Source organism: Salvelinus sp. IW2-2015, unplaced genomic scaffold, assembly GCF_002910315.2.
Source record: "Salvelinus sp. IW2-2015 unplaced genomic scaffold, ASM291031v2 Un_scaffold2201, whole genome shotgun sequence".
Taxonomy (NCBI): domain Eukaryota; kingdom Metazoa; phylum Chordata; class Actinopteri; order Salmoniformes; family Salmonidae; genus Salvelinus; species Salvelinus sp. IW2-2015.
This window is the reverse complement of record NW_019943531.1, coordinates 79,391-96,858: the sequence shown is the minus strand read 5'-3', so window position 1 is coordinate 96,858 and position 17,468 is coordinate 79,391. Positions and strand designations below refer to the sequence as shown.

The following is a 17,468-nucleotide window of genomic DNA, read 5'->3' as shown; positions in this document are numbered from 1 at the left end:
CAACCTTTATGCTTCATTCAGACAACCTTTATGCTTCATTCAGACAACCTTTACGCTTCATTCAGACAACCTTTATGTTTCAGGACAAATCAATTTGTATACATAATTCAGTTTATAGCCACCGTGTATAAAAAATAAAAATAAACACAAAACAATCATGAAATGTAGCCTAGCCAGACATTCTAACAGCAATAAGCACCCTCTTTGGAAACCAAATTAATCCATTTTTAAAGGCTTTTATTCTTCAGATACTTCTTAATGAATGAATGGATAAACGTGCCTGGTGATGTGTTGGTTCGGTGATGATTTGAATTCACAAATCGTGTTGTTGTTGTTGTTGTGGTCAGAGCACTGCGCTGCACTTGGCAGCCCGGGAGGGCCATGTAGCAGCGGTGAGACTGCTGCTGCAGAGAGGGGCGGAGATCAGCCTCAACAAGAACCACGCCTCCTTCTTCCACGAAGCACTGCAACATGGGAGGAAGGACGTGATTAATGCCATCATCGACAGCGACAGGTCAGTCCAGAAAACGAATACTTTATTGATCCAGTCGCCGGAAATTCTTCTGCTTTGTACCCGACCCCTTTAAAAAGACAGAGGTTGGAGCAGGGGGCAGCCACGGTGCAGTGAGCAGTGTTAGGGGACCAATGGGTTAGTCCAGTGGGCTTAGGGTTGCAAAATTCTGGTGATTTACCCAAAATTCCTAGGTTTTTCTAAAAAGATCAAATCCGAGATGGAAGTTTCCTGGAATTAATAGGGAATAAGAAGGAACTCTATAGTCTTCCAAACAGGATTTTTGGAAATCCTGCAGGTTTTGGGAATGTGACTGTAATTTTACAATTCTAGTCTAGTGGTCCTTAACCGTTCTCTGCCATGTGTTTCTCCTGGTCCAATCATAAGGAGAGGATCACAGACTTGGGATTTTATAACCCTAGTCTAGTGGTCCTTAACCTTTCTCTGCCAATGGGTCTCTCCTGGTCCAATCATAAGGAGAGGATCACAGACTTGGGCCCTTCCAGATAAAGACATGTTCATGTGTTTGTTGTTTGTGTTTTCTAGATGTAATCACATCCTGAGTATGTTCAAACGTGATGCTGGCTGTCGTTGTCCAGTGTTGGACCTGGTTGACTTGCTGCCAGAGTCTTGCAAGGTTTGCTTCAACTTTCTTGGTAAAATAGGGGTTAGTGAGGATACGTTCGAGCATCGACTTTTTTTTAAGTAGGTGAAGGAAGAAACATGTTGAGAAATGAGAGAAACATGTATCCTACTGTATTTGACAAAATAACATTTGATTTGATTTAATGGGTGTCCTGAGAACAAATATATTATATCCCCCATGTCATTACTGAAAACTAGAAGTTCAAGTTCTCAGTCAACTTAGTTGATAAAAAAAAGGGGTTTGTGATAATATGCTTGTGCATTGACTGTTGCAAATACATAAACGTGGAGGAAAATCCCAAGTGACCATTAGCTTAACCAGGAGGTTAACCAGGTGATTTCACCTCATCTCCCTGTACCTGTTAAGTACCTTCTGGATCGCTGCATTCGAGAATCAGACGACGATACCAGAAGTCCTGACTACCATGTGAGTTCTACCATATACACTTAATACTATGGATGCAAAATGACAGTTAACTTTTACACAAAAAATTCCAGAAATCTTTGTTGTTCCCTATTTCCCTGCGTATTCCCACTAGATTCCGGGAATCTTCCAGAATTTCATGGAAAACCTGAACGATTTTGGGAAAGATACTGGAATTTTGCAACCCTACTGTACGATTTCAGTAAAAAAAAAAAATCTGAACATTTCTTACAATTTCAAATGTTGTTTTCTTTCTTTTTGTGTAGATCGACTACAATTTCCAGTGGCTTCAGGCTCCAATAGCGCTGACGAAGCATGCAAAGGTAGACAAAGGCTTGAAGATCCAGCCTCTGGCCACTCTGAATGTAAGAACTATACAAGAACAGTAGACTGTTTTTTACCTCCGTTTCTATTGTAGATTTAGTGTAAAAGCAAGCCTGTACCGTTCAGAACAGTGAGCTCCTGTTCTAACGAGAACGGGGGTTTCACCTCTCTGTAAAACAGCCCGGTGAAGGTCTATTGAGACAGAAACGTTGGTGTACAAAAGATCCTGTTGGAAGCATCAAGATCACCAGTGTGCTAGAGTTCCACTTTTTTATTATTATTATCCGATGCAATGATCCAAATACTCACCAACCTGTTATTCTCTCTCTCAGGCCATGGTGAAATACAACCGCATAGAGCTCCTCTCACACCCCGTCTGCAAGAAATACCTGGAAATGAAGTGGTCAGTATTTACAGTAATCTAGGACCCTATTCCGTATAGCAGGGGTTGGAACCGAAATTATTTCCCAATCGTTTCATTTTAAACAGATCCACCATTTGTTTGGAAGATCCTTTCCACTGTTCCGGCCAGCAAAATAAAGTTCTGATCCGGTTCGGGACCCCCCCCAAAAAAGTGCTGGTTTATATCAGTCCTTTTTAACCTGTAAAATCATGTTGTTTAAAAAGAAAATGTGCTCATTAAACTACTTCACCAATCAGTGTGAATCAAGCAGGCATGGTAGTTGTTTACATGCGTGATGGACAGACACGTGTAGCCTATGGCGCAAGATGAGAGCGAGAGTGGATTGAGGGTGGAGGCTTGAAGCCTGGGCATCTTGTTATGACATCATCTGAATTACAGTAGTCTACAGTAGTCTATGCTTCAGAGGGGGGCGGGGCTACAGTAGTCTACGCTTCAGAGGGGGGCGGGGCCACAGTAGTCTACGCTTCGGAGGGGCTACAGTAGTCTATGCTTCAGAGGCGGGGGGTACAGTAGTCTACGCTCTCAGAGGGGGGCGGGGCTACAGTAGTCTACGCTTCGGAGGGGGGAGGGGCTACAGTAGTCTACGCTTCAGAGGGGAGGGGCTCACACACACTGGCTTGCAGGCAGACGCTGGCTTTGCATAGGTGCTTTGTTGCATTTTTTTCTGTGAGTAGAAAAAATTGCCTGGAACATTTAACTTTATTTGTATTTAAACTTTATTTAAACAAATTCATATTCACAATGACGGCCTCCAAGAGGCAAAAGGCCTCCTGGGGGGACGAAGGCTGGGATTAAAACACATCACCGCAAAAGAGACACCACAACACTACATAAAGAGAGACCTAAGACAACAACACAGAATGGCAGCAAAACATGACAACACAGCATGGTAGAAACACAACACAACAAGGTAGCAGCACAAACACGGTACAAGCATTAAAGAATGTTATTGACCGGTTCAAATGCCTTTAAAAATAACATTTCTGTTCCAGAACAGTATGGATCACTTTCGTTTCAGGTTCCGTTTCTCTTCCTTGAATTTTGTTCCAGTTTTCGGTTCTGTTCCCTGAACCGGTTCCAACCCCTGCTAAACAGTACACTGATTTCGACCAGGGCCCATTAGGCTTTTATGATTCTTCTATTTCCTAACTCCAGGGTGGCCTACGGGAGCGCTGCTCACCTTCTGAACCTGTTTGTATACCTGCTGGGTCTGCTTCCTCTCACCCACCTCATAGTGAGCCTGAGACCCAGCCTGGAATACACCGACCCTGACAACACCACAGCTGTCACCATGGTGCCCATTTCCTTCAAAGAGGTACTGTACACTAATACTCGCTGCATGGCTGTCAAATGCCAGGTGCTGTGGGCTCGGCTGTAATGGTGTGTGTGTGTGTGTGTGTGTGCGTGTGTGTGTTAGGAGGAATTGTAATGAAAGGAGCAGATGCTGTTGTGTTTTAACAAACAAAAGAAAGCGAGTGCATGGGGGGAGACCTTGCCATAATGGATTGGCTAGTATCAATTTACTAGTGGGAATAAAATTGACATGATTCTCACAACGTGCCTTAGTACAGGTCTAGTGGTCAAACAGTTGAATGGAAGTGATATGGATTATGCATTCGCTAGTATACGCTACATAAACAACACACTGCTATAGACAAGGTTTCTCAAACTTAGTCCCGGGGACCCAAAGGGTCTCACATTTCGATGTTTGCCCTAGCACAACACACCTGATTCAAATAGCCTAATCACCTCATCAAGATTAGGGCAAAAAAACTAAACGTGCACCCATTGATGTAGCCAGGACCAAGTTTGGGAAATGCTGCTATAGAAAGACAGGTTCCCATTAGTCATGGTTGCAGGTTATTGAGTCGATTCATACATTACAACTGTCTCTAAGTAGTGCACTATATAGTGAATAGGGCGCCATTTGGGATGCAGTCAGGGTGATGTCATCACACATCACTCATTCCCCAGAAGGAGGAGGATACAATCATGTGACCTTGTTGACCAGATCATTGGCTGGGTTCGAAATGGCACCCTGTTCACTATATGGGGCACTACTCTGGTCCGGCCCCGTACGTCTCTGGTCAGGCCCCGTACGTCTCTGGTCAGGCCCCGTACGTCTCTGGTCAGGCCCTGTACGTCTCTGGTCAGGCCCCGTACGTCTCTGGTCAGGCCCCGTACGTCTCTGGTCAGGCCCCGTACGTCTCTGGTCATACCCCGTACGCCTCTTGGTCAGGCCCCGTATCGCTCTCTGGTCAGGCCCCGTACGTCTCTGGTCAGGCCAGTACGTCTCTGGTCAGGCCCAGTACGTCTCTGGTCAGGCCCAGTACGTCTCTGGTCAGCCCCGTACGTCTTTGGTCAGGCCCCGTACGTCTCTGGTTCAGGCCCCGTACGTCTCTGGTCAGGCCCAGTACGTCTCTGGTCAAGGCCCCGTACGTCTCTGGTCAGGCCCCGTACGTCTCTGGTCAAAACCCGTACGCCTCTGGTCAGAACCCGTACGTCTCTGGTCAGAACCCATAGGTTCTGGTCAGGGCTCACATGTCTTTGTAGGTCTGTAGGTTTCTGGTCAGGACCCCGCAGGTTTCTGGTCAGGGCCCGCAGGTCTCTGGTCAGAACACAATAGGTCTCTGGTCAGGGCTCACATGTCTTTGTAGTTTCTGGTCAGACCCCGTACGTCTCTGGTCAGACCCCGTACGTCTCTGGTCAGGCACCGTAGGTCTCTGGTCAGGCACCGTAGTCTCTGGTCAGGCACCGTAGGTTCTCTGGTCAGGGCACCGTTAGGTTTCTGGTCAGGCCCGTAGGTCCTGGTCAGGCCCGTAGGTTTCTGTGGTTCAGTGGCCCATAGGTCTCGTCCCGTAGTCTGTCAGGCCCCATAGGTCTCTGGTCAGGCCCCTATAGGTCTCTGGTCAGGCCCGTAGGTCTCTGTCAGGCCCCGTAGGTCTCTGGTCAGGCCCCGTAGGTCTCTGGTCAGGCCCCGTAGGTCTCTGGTCTGGGCCCGTAGGTTTCTGGTCAGGGCCCGTAGGTTTCTGGTCAGGGCCCGTAGGTTTCTGGTCAGGGCCCGTAGGTTTCTGGTCAGGCACCGTAGGTTTCTGGTCAGGCACCGTAGGTTTCTGGTCAGGGCCCGTAGGTTTCTGGTCAGGGCCCATGGGGTTTCTGGTCAGGGCCCGTAGGTTTCTGGTCAGGCCCCATAGGTCTCTGGTCAGGCCCCATAGGTCTCTGGTCAGGCCCCATAGGTCTCTGGTCAGGCCCCATAGGTCTCTGGTCAGGCCCCATAGGTCTGATTGAATGTATTGCACCATAAAGGGAATAGGGTGCCATTAAGGACACAGCAGGTGTGACTTTAGACAAGTTTTGTAATTTTCCACCTAAAATATTTGTGATAATTTTACATCATTATGTAAAAGCTGACTACCGCAGCAGCAGAGAGCTAGAGTTAGTTCATACGCATCGTCGCTGAAGCGCTATTACACACACGCAGCAATGTAATGTTGCCTGCAGTAGTTTGTACATCGTATTTGCTATTTCTAATTGCTACTAACCATCTTTTTGCATCTCTATGTGTCTTTTACCGGCAAACGGTTACATTTGGGGCCTTCTCCCCTTGATTTCCTGTATTGGGGACCAAACACCAGCTTGCTCTTGCTACTGTCTCTTTTTGCACTTTGTATAATTAACTTTACATGCCGATAGGCTGAACTCTTAGCAACTTCTGAACCAGCTCCTTCTCCCACCAAATAAAACTGTTGCATCAAGCTCCATTTAAGGGCATATCGTGACCAGAGTTTACCCTACGAGGGCACACATGCTCAGTTGTGACCCATCTCCACTGCTGTGGCTGTCCGCTACGTAAAATAATCGCAAATGTTTTAGGTGGAAAAGTACTGTACACATATCCTGACACAAAACCGATAGTACTTTTTACAACAAAAAATTGATAATTTGCCCGTACGCTTTCGATAAAACAATGAATCTGTCCACAGTTTGCGGATTTGTGAATCAGGCATTCACTGACAACGGAGCAGAGCAGGGTTTGCATCCAATAACGTGTCACATGACCCGTTTTTTGCAGCTGTCTCAGTTCTGCAATCCAGGGAGAGAGAGGTGGGAGAGGGCAAACTCCACTGAACTAATTTCAATATATGGAATCACTTAGACGTTTTTTGTTTTTGTGTAAACTTCTCCTTTTAAATCTGACATCCTTTGACCTTTGCCCCACAGCACGGCTCCTTCCTGTCCAGCTGCATGGTGATGGTGCTGGTGATGAACATTTATTCCATGGGGAAGGAAGTGACGCAGATGTACCACCAGGTAGCCCTTCAGTAACGTCTCCGTCATAAAGACCCGTCGCTCGTGATGGATCACGGGGATCCTCTCATTTAAACGTGTTATCACAGTACAAATGTGCCAAAATATGAACTTTAAAACTTTAACGATACAGTTTACTGGTGACTGGTGCCAGTTATTGCCTGTAACTTGCTAGTTGCTGGTGTAATTTGCTGGTGTAACTTGCTTTATTGGTGGTGTCAAAAGCGTTATAACGCTTTAATACAGAAACCGCTGGTTATACAGTGAAATATTGTCAGTTCTTCCATGTGTGATCAATTGGGCTAATACAAAAGCAAAAATATTTTCAGTAGGTTTCAAAATGTGGACTCACATTTAAAGTAAAGTTTGTTTGTTTTGCAATAAAGTCAATTGGAGGCTCATTCTAAAATGTAGAGTTTCAGACGTGTACCTGACATTCTCTTGTTTTCTCTCAATAGCGTTTGAATTACTTCAAGGATCCCATTAACTATCAGGACTGGACTGTGGCCATCTTCTCTCTTCTCTTTGTCATCCCTCTGTACTTCAACGTTGAGGGGTCTTGGTTCTGGCAGGCTGGGGCGATGGCAGTCTTTCAATCCTGGATTAGCTTCCTCTTCTATCTGCAAAGGTTTTAACTAACTGTCCAAAACAATGTAGCTGACTATCCTCGGTGTAGACTGACAATAAAATACAATTTTACTTAGKTTTTTTTGACTATTGTAAGTAGTGGACATATCAAATGTTATTAAAATCCTTCCTGTGTTTACTCTTGCCAGGTTTGAGCACTTTGGGATTTACGTGGTGATGTTTAACGAGATTGCGAAGACGTTGTGGAAAATCMTATTGCTCTTCTTCTTTCTGATGCTGGCTTTTGCCTTGGTCTTCCATGCCCTCATGCTCAATCAGGTGAGAAGAGACATCACAAACAGTGGTCCTCATTTTAAATGACACAACGTTTTTTTAAAGGTCAACTGCCCTTGGTAAACCAGCTTCTCCTTTTGAAAGCAGCCTTTGTGGCATCGATATGAGTCAGAAACAGTATTCTAGTGTTCAAAATTGACTACAGTGTGTAATAGGAAACATTTGGTCATGAAGTCAGTTGAGTCCAAAACTGAGTTTTGTAAGTGAGTTTTATCACAGCGTACTGGAGGATTGGATAGGAATTACTTACACGGACACTTTTGCCAATGATGACCAATTGCCCAGAGAATAACACGTTGCCAAGTCTGCATAGGAGTGCAACGCACACACACATTTCCCTCTGCAAATAGGAGTGAAAATGGGCTTCCATAAACTTGGTGCAAACTTCCAATGCATTTCAACAATGTTGCTAGATGGCYACGAATGGATTACATCCGACACAGTCAGTTCCGGTGCCTGTCAACAGTCAAACCACTGGTGTTGGTGAGTATGTTAGCTAAGTAGATAGCTGGTACTAGCTAGCTAGCTAGTAGCTACCTTTGGTTATACAACGTTATTTGATCATGCTAACGAGCCAGACTAGCTTTGATACCACAGATGAAAGGAGAATGATAACTGTAGCTAGCTAAATACATCAAGCTAACATGTAATGTGATTTAGCATGTCAGAGGAAGATGTGTATAGCTCATGTTAGCTGTAGCCCATTGGCATTTAGGGTCAATACAGATCAAGGAACGTGGATACTATATAGATTGCAAGATAATTGTAGGATGTAGCCAGCTTGCATTCAATCATTTTTCAACTTGAACTGGCTAGCTAATGTTAGCTAGCTGTCTAACATTAGCTAGCTACTCAACTAATTTCAACTCAGACAAAGACATGATAACTTATCCGCATTTGTAAGTTCGGAGCTGGCTTTCTAGAAGCTAGGGTTCCGTCTGCCCAAAACATCATGCTTGTCAGCAAACATTCAGTAACGTACACACCTGGTTGCATAGTAATGGCGTCAGCGTCGCCAGTCTGAATTCATTCTGTAGTAACAAGTCCCTCTATTAGCACATAAATTACTTCCAGAACTAGAGAAAGTTCTTTTTCTGGCTATATATGTTTGAGTGATGATATTTTATTTCATTCACAGGCTACGTACAAAACCTGGTGGGGGCCCCTCCACCATATCAGGAGCTGCCCCAGCAGGCTGAGGCAGTAACCAGACACCAGCTTCAGAGTAATGGAGGACACGCTTTTGATCTGGTCAAGGGTCAACATACCACTGACCGATTCAAGACCAAGACCAGAGCGAATCGAGTCAGAGTCAAGACCAATACCGGAGAGGGGGGTGAGACTGAGTCAAGACCGAGAGGGCGACGAGAGGTCCAAGTCAAGACCGAGACCAGAAAAATGCGAGTCCAATTCAAGACCATACTATAATTTTGTAAACCGGCACCATAATAAATGTTCAAAATGTCCATATTTCTGTGTCCATATTTCTGTGTCCATATTTCTGTGTCCAGTATTTCTGTGTCCAGTATTTCTGTGTCCAGTTATTTCTGTGTCCAGTATTTCTGGTGTCCAGTATTTCGTGTCGTTTCTCCAGTATTTCGTGTCCCGTATTTCTGTGTCCGTATTTCTGTGTTCCGTATTTCTGTGTCCCGTTATTTCTGTGTCCCGTATTTCTGTGTTCAGTATTTCTGTGTCCAGTATTTCTGTGTCCAGTTATTTCTTGTGTCAGTATTTCTGTTCTGTCCAGGTATTTCTGTGTCCAGTATTTCTGTGTCCAGTATTTCTGTGTGGTCCATATAACATTTTGGATACTTTAGACATTCAGAATGTGTGAACAAAATGCATGCTGGAAAATAAGCCACTCTACAAGTTGTCACTAACCCAAACACAGTGGGGAACAAGGAGGACCTTCTACACTTTCAGAGGAAAGGCTAATGATTTATAAAATAATAGAAATTAGAATGTTATTATTTTCAATTATGTTCTGATTTTATCTATTCAGTTTTTGTTAGAAAGGAAAAAGTTAACACTGAAGAGGAAAAAAAAGATCCAATCAGGATTTTTCTTTGGTGGTCTCTGGGGAGATAAATCTAACTAGCTAAGTCAGCCATTGGCTAGGCCACCAGAAGCTTGATAGAAGACATTTGTCATTCAACTGCTATTAGGGCAAAATGTTGGAGTGAGTGGAATCAACTAACGGGTCTCAACTACCACAACACTGCTAATAAGATCTTAGAAAAAAGGGTTCCAAAAGGCTTCTGTGTCGGTCCCCATAGGATAACCCTTTTTTGGTTCCATGTAGAACCCTTTTGGTTCCAGGTAGAACTATTTTGGGTTCCATGTAGAACCCCTCTGTGGAAAAGGGTTAAACCTGGAACAAAAATGGTTCTACTTGGAACCAAAAGGGGTTATTCAAAGTTTTCCTATGGGGACAGCCGAATAATGCATTTTTGGTTGTAGATGTACACTCTTTAGAAAAAAAAGGTGCTATCACAAGTGTTTATTATATTCATCTTTCAGTGCTCAATCAACTCTTCCTAGTTTTTCTACAGATGGAGGACAGAAGACATGCTTTTGAAATGGAAATGTTTGATACTGATGTCTGAACTGGGGAGACAAATACAAGACACATATAAATTTTTATTGTTGTTTGCTATTTTGAATCAAATGTTGAATTGTACGTTACATGGTGAAAAATACACATTAATTTCGTTGTATATCCCACCAGGGGCAAATCTGGTGTTTTTAAATAGAATTCAAGCTGTATTGATCAAATCCAGACAGGGAAACTATTATTTTAGCAGGTGACCTAAATCTTACATTCGATTAAGATTGACAGACATAAAAAGGCAAATTTAGGGATCCTCCAATGAGGATGAAAAAATGTCATCTCTACAAATAATTGACAGGACACCTGGAGATTTACTGTTCCCAACTACAAAACATCACTCCTTTTTTTTCTCAAAGAATAAAAGCTTTTCAATAATTTATATTTTATTTTCCTAAAATGCATTCAACAATTTACTGGTTAAAAAAATCATAATTATAGTGAATATCGGATTATTCTCTGGTATCATGTTTAATTACACAGTAGAAAATAAATTTAGCGACAGAATTTGGAGAATGAACAGAGCGCATTCTTCTAGACCCAAAATTTATTAAATGCGTTGTCACGTTCCTGACCTGTTGTCTGTTATTTTTGTATGTGTTTAGTTGGTCAGGGCGTGAGTTGGGTGGGCATTCTATGTTTTGTGTTTTTCTATGTTTAGGGTTTGTAATTAGCCTTATAGGTCTCAATCAGAGACAGGTGTTTGACGTTTCCTCTGATTGGGAACCATATAAAGGTAGGGTGTTCACACTGTTTGTTTTGTGGGTGGTTGTCTTCCGTGTCTGTATGTATGTGCGTACCACACGGGACTGTAGCGATTTTGTTTGTAGTCTATACCTGTTCGTGCATCTTCGTGTTATTTGTAAGTTCTCTAGTTCAGGTCTGTTCGTTCGTTTTGTTATTTTTGTATTATTCCAAGTGTTGTTTCGTGTTCGTCTTCGTCGTTTAATAAATTCATTATGTTTCTTAAACCCGCTGCACGTTGGTCTATCCCTACTCCTCCTCTTCGGACGAAGAGGGAGGAGAAACAAGCGTTACAGAACCACCCACCAACGAAGGATCAAGCAGCGGGTTAACGTACAGCAGCAGGTTGTACAAGGAGGAATGGACATGGAGGAAATCCTAAACGGAGGAAGGACCCTGGGCAGAACCAGAGGAGTGTCGCCGCCCCAAAGCGGAGCTGGAGGCAGCGGAAAGCGGAGAGGCGGCGATATGAGGAGGCAGCACCGGAAACAAGGCTGGGAGCCCGCAAGTCAAACCCAAAAATTTCTTGGGGGGGGGGCTCTCGGGGAATATAGTTGGGTCAGTCAGGGACTTGAGCCAACTCCTCCTGCTTTTACATAAGGAGCAGGTGAGTGACGCAGAGACAGTAAAGGAGTTAATGGAGAAATTGAAGGAGAAAGATATGAGGGATGTACTGGTTTGGTGCATGAGGCACGGCATCCGTCCGAATGAACGTATTGGTGAGTTAATGTTCACTGGGAACAGCTCTCCATACTCGTTCTGAGGTGCGTGCTAGCCGTCTGGTTAAGACAGTGACTACACCACGCACCAAAGCCTCCTGTGCGTCTCCAGAGTCCTGTGCGTCCTGTTACTGTTCCCCGCACTAGCCCTGAGATACGTGTTCCCAGCCCAATACCACCAGTGCTGGCACCACGCACCAAGCCTCCTGTGCGTCTTCAGAGCCCTGGTTCTCCTCCATGCACTCTCCCTGTGGTGCGTGTCTCCAGCCTAGTACCACCAGTGCTGGCACCACGCACCAAGCCTCATGTGCGTCTCCAGAGCCCTGTACGCACTGTTCCTTCTCCCCGTACTCGCCATGATGTGCGTGCCCTCAGCCCGGTACCACCAGTGCCGGTATCAGGCACCAGGCCCTATAGTACGCCTTGAGAGTCCAGTGTGCCTGTTGTTGTTCCCCGCAACTAGCCTGAAGGTGGGTGTCCTTAGCCCGGTGCCTCCAGTTCCGGCACCACGCACCAGGCCTACAGTGCGTCTCAGCCGGCCAGAGTCTGCCCGTCTGCCCAACGGCGCCTGAACTGCCCGTCTGTCCAACGGTGCTTGAACTGCCCGTCTGCCCAACGCCGTCTGACCTGTCCGTCTGCAAAGCGCCGCATGAACTGCCCGTCTGTACTGAGCCTTCAAGCCGCCCGTCTGTACTGAGCCTTCAAAGCCGCCCGTCTGTACTGAGCCTGCAAAGCCGCCCATCTGCCATGAGCCTTCAGAGCCGTCCGCCAGCCATGAGCAGCCCAGGACCCGCAGCCAGCCATGAGCAGCCAGACCCGTCAGCCAGCCATGAGCAGCCAGACCGTCAGCCAGCCATGAGCAGCCAGACCCGTCAGCCAGCCATGAGCAGCCAGAACCCGTCAGCCAGCCATGAGCAGCCAGACCCGTCAGCCAGCCTGAGCAGCCAGATCCGTCAGCCAGCCATGAGGAGCAAGATCCGTCAGCCAGCCATGAGCAGCAAGATCCGTCAGCCAGCCAGGATCCGCCAGAGCCCGCCGGCCAGGATCCGCCAGAGCCCGCCGGCCAGGATCCGCCAAGCCCGCCGGCCAGGATCCGCCAGAGCCCGCCGGCCAGGATCCGCCAGAGCCGCCGGCCAGGATCCGCCAGAGCCCGCCGGCCAGGATCCGCCAGAGCCCGCCAGCCAGGATCCGCCAGGAGTCGCCAGACAGTCATGAGCTGCCCTCCAGTCATGAGCTGCCCTCCAGTCATGAGCTGCCTCAGTCATGAGCTGCCCTCCAGTCATGAGCTGCCCTCCAGTCATGAGCTCCTCCAGTCATGAGCTGCCCTCAGTCATGAGCTGCCCTCCAGTCATGAGCTGCCCTCCAGTCATGAGCTGCCCTCCAGTCAGGTGCTGCCACCCAGTCAGGTGCGCCACCCAGTCAGGTGCTGCCACCCAGTCAGGTGCTGCCCCTCTGTCCTGAGCTGCCCCTCTGTCCTGAGCTGGCCCTCTGTCCTGAGCTGCCCCTCTGTCCTGAGCTCCCCTCTGTCCTGAGCTGCCCCTCTGTCCTGAGCTACCTCTCTGTCCTGAGCTACCTCTCTGTCCTGAGCTATCTAGGGGGGACCGTGTGAATGTCCTAGACCAGGGTTGGGGGCGAGGATCGCCACTCGGAGGACGCTGAGGGGGACAAAGACAATGGTGGAGTGGTGTCCTCGTCCTGCGCCGGAGCCGCCACCGCGGGACAGATGCCCACCCAGACCCTCCCCTTGAGTTTTAGGGGTGTGCCCGGAGTTCGCACCTTGAGGGGGGGTTCTGTCACGTTCCTGACCTGTTTTCTGTTATTTTTGTATGTGTTTAGTTGGTCAGGGCGTGAGTTGGGGTGGGCATTCTATGTTTTGTGTTTCTATGTTTAGGGTTTGTAATTAGCCTTATATGGTCTCAATCAGAGGAAGGTTTTGACGTTTCCTCTGATTGGGAACCATATAAAGGTAGGGTGTTCACACTGTTTGTTTGTGGGTGGTTGTCTTCCGTGTCTGTATGTATGTGCGTACCACACGGGACTGTAGCGATTTTGTTTGTAGTCTATACCTGTTCGTGCGTTCTTCGTGTTATTTGTAAGTTCTCTAGTTCAGGTCTGTCTTCGTTCGTTTTGTTATTTTGTATTATTCCAAGTGTTGTTTCGTGTTCGTCTTCGTCGTTTAATAAATTCATTATGTTTTCTAAACCCGCTGCATGTTGGTCTGATCCCTACTCCTCCTCTTCGGACGAAGAGGAGGAGAACAAGCGTTACATGCGTAAACTAAAAAAATATGAACATTTACCATTACAAATGTATTGGGAAATTTGGTATAATTTGGGATGATTTTAAGGCGTACATTAGGTGAATAATATCATATTCTGCAAAAGTTAAATCAGATTTAGAAATGAAAATGTAAGAAAAATTCAAAGTAATTGCTATCTTAGAAAAATACCATAAATTAAGAAAACACAATTTCTGAACTTAAGGAGGAATACGATCTTTTACTTTTACTGCCAACAGCTACAGATGGAAAATAAACCTGGTAAATATCTCACAGATCTCACAAGACTAATATATGCTAAACCAGTAATAATTTTAATAGATTAAAGATACAAAAGCGGTAATTAGAAACAACACAATTAATGAACATTTTAAAAGCTTGTATGGAAATGTAAATAAATCAGAATTAAACAGCAGTTGGACTGATCCTCTATCCTTCTTAGACTCAAATCTGAATCAATTATCAGGAGACAAAAGATTATCACAAAAAAAATCAGATCGGTCAAGAATAAGTATTAGATACTGTTAAAACATTCATAAATGACAACACACGTCACTCAATTCAGTACTTCCTAGTTCCATGTATCAAACAGTTATTTCAGTTATATTAAACCAGGAAAATCTGGAGAGTCCCCTGCTGATTATAGACCCATAAATTCAATAAATTGTGACAATAAAATCAACCTCAAAGCTTATAAGCAGTAGAATGACAAAAGTCTTACCAGACTTGATACATGTCCATCGAACTGGGTTTATGAAAAATAGACACTTACAAACAAATACAAGAACATGTTTCAATTTAATACAATAGGCAAACAAATAGATAGATAGGCTTTCGACCGTCTTGAATGAACTTTTCTATTGAAAACTGAGGAAGCTTTCAACTTTCCAGCTGAAATAATAAATGTTAGAAAAATATATTGTATAAATGTCCTAAACCTGAAAGATACATAAATAATACATTATCTGATGAAACTGCTTTAGAAAGGGGGCACAAGACAGGGATGTCCACTCTACCCCATTCTATTTCCCTGGCAATTGTACCGCTTGTAGAAAGAATTAGACAGGATCCAAACATAACAGGCATCAGTATTTGTAAACAAGAATCTAAACTAAATTTATTTGCAGATTATCTCCTGATATACCTGACCAATATTGAAAACTCAATGCCCGCTTTGCAAAAAATATTTTCAGAATACTAAAAAATCTCAAAATGTTAAATTAATGTGGGAAAAAATGAAATAATGGCAATAGGAAAAAGAAAAAGAATAACTCAAGGTCTACAGCAATCCGTTAAGTGGACCACAACAAATATTAAATACTTAGAATGCTTGAAAGTGACAACAAATATATTAAGATAATTAAATTTAGTAATCGTCCCATAAATCTTACAGGTAGAATAAATCTCTTTAGAATGGCATGGCTGACAAAGTTTTTGTATTTATTTTAGGTAATACTAATTACTGCATCGAAGACATTCTTTAAACAAGTATACTCGATCATAATAGACTCTATATGGGCAAATAAAACTCATAGAATAAAAAGGAAAGTTTAACATTTTCCTAAGTCTGAGGGTGGTTTTAACCTTCCAAACTTGGAATTGTATCAACTCGCTACCCAAGGCTTTCACTTGGAACATATCGTTAAATGCACTACAAATAGGTACATATTGAAGGTGTGCATGCTCATCCGCAGAATATTTTTGTGTCTATTTTCAAAAGATAAACATTATCAACATTAACAAATAAATAGTTAAGAGCAATAGAACACTACAACAATAGAACACTACAACAATAGAACACTACAACAATAGAACACTACAACAATAGAACACAACAATAGAACGCTACAACAATAGAACGCTACAACAATAGAACGCTACAACAATAGAACGCTACACCAATAGAACGCTACACCAATAGAACACTACAACAATAGAACACTACACCAATAGAACACTACACCAATAGAACACTACACCAATAGAACACTACACCAATAGAACCCCACAACAATATATAGAACACTATAACAATAGAACACTATAACAATAGAACACTATAACAATAGAACACTATAACAATAGAACACTATAACAATATGGAAGATAATGAAATATATTCTACAAGAACCAATATCACTCCCTTAAAACACAACCTTACGGAACAATCCTTAGATAGCTTTTCAGAATTCACTGATAAATTGGTCCACATGGAAAACTAAAGGCATAGAAACAGTAAATGACTTGGTAACAGGAAATGCATTTATTTCCCCAGGACAGAATGAACAGTATTTTCGGACTGACAAGTGTAGATCGTTTCAAATACAACTTAATAGTTACATATTAAAGAATTTAAATTTGAAATATATTGGACATCATAGCAACCTTGAGGGAATCATATGATAGGGAAGATATACAAAATCTTGCAGAGAGCAAACCCAGCTAGCAATTAGTACTCGGCCCAGATCCGTCCCTCTTCCGGGAGGCTGGAACTGATTGAATCGGCCCGGAAAAAGCTGTCGGACTTGGCCCGGAATCAAAATGAATGACTGYCCGGATTCGGCCCAAGTACATTGGTTCGTTTCCGTCTACCGGAATTCAGCCCGACTTTGCCGGCATCTTACCAGAATCCCCCCAGATGCGGCCCGATCCAAATGTAATTACATGTTCACAAAATGACACGATTTAGTACAAATTATACTCATCCACAAAAAAAACTTTTGTGTTCGAGGAAACACCCTACACTTGCGATCGTTACAGCATGCGTGCGCCTGGCCCGCCACAGGAGTCGCTACAGTGCGATGGGACAAGGACATCTGTCACGATCGTTGGAAGCACTGGAAGCATACTCGGACCAACGTGCAGCGTGATCTTATTTAGTGAAACTTAAGCCAAACAATAAATCAAATAAACAAACAACTAAACGTGACTACGTGGTGCACATGCACAAACACAAAATAATATCCCACAAACACAGGTGGGAAAAACAGCTACTTAAATATGATCCCCAATTAGAGACAACGATTACCAGCTGCCTCTAATTGGGAATCATACAAATCACCAACATAGAAATAATAACCTAGAACCCCACATAGAAATAATAAACTAGAATACCCCCCAGTCACGTGACAACATCCCAGCCAGCCAAACCCTCCCCTAAATCGGACGACGCTGCGCCACTCAGGAGGCTCCATCCACAAAGTTTAAAGCTTAATTGCTTAATTTCCTTGCACAAAGTATCAAAATAAAAAAATACTACTTAAAAAGGACTCTTAAAGAATTTCATTTAAATGTTGTATTTTTTGATCACAGAAACAATGAGAAAATATGGAAAATTAAATGTTAATTATATAAAGCGGCCTGTGTAATCATCTGCCAGATAGTAGCCCCAATCACCCCGAGCCCCAAGTAGTACATTTGGGCCAGACAACTCACMCCGGAATCACCCCGAGCCCCAAGTAGTACATTTGGGCCAGACAACTCACACCGGAATCAGCCCGAGCCCCAAGTAATACATTTGGGCCAGACAACTCACACCGGAATCGGCCCGAGCCCCAAGTAA

General features: G+C 44.3%; 1 protein-coding gene across 1 annotated transcript in view; it reads left to right on the top strand.

The window, feature by feature from the left end:
- The window catches only part of LOC112073258 (transient receptor potential cation channel subfamily A member 1), a 60,991-nt gene that overhangs the window by 22,317 nt on the left and 21,206 nt on the right, over positions 1-17,468 (top strand). The window contains 9 exon segments of the mRNA XM_070440084.1: positions 311-514; positions 1,058-1,148; positions 1,524-1,583; positions 1,847-1,945; positions 2,237-2,307; positions 3,484-3,643; positions 6,550-6,639; positions 7,095-7,264; positions 7,413-7,542. Coding sequence (XP_070296185.1) covers positions 311-514; positions 1,058-1,148; positions 1,524-1,583; positions 1,847-1,945; positions 2,237-2,307; positions 3,484-3,643; positions 6,550-6,639; positions 7,095-7,264; positions 7,413-7,542 — 1,075 coding nt within the window.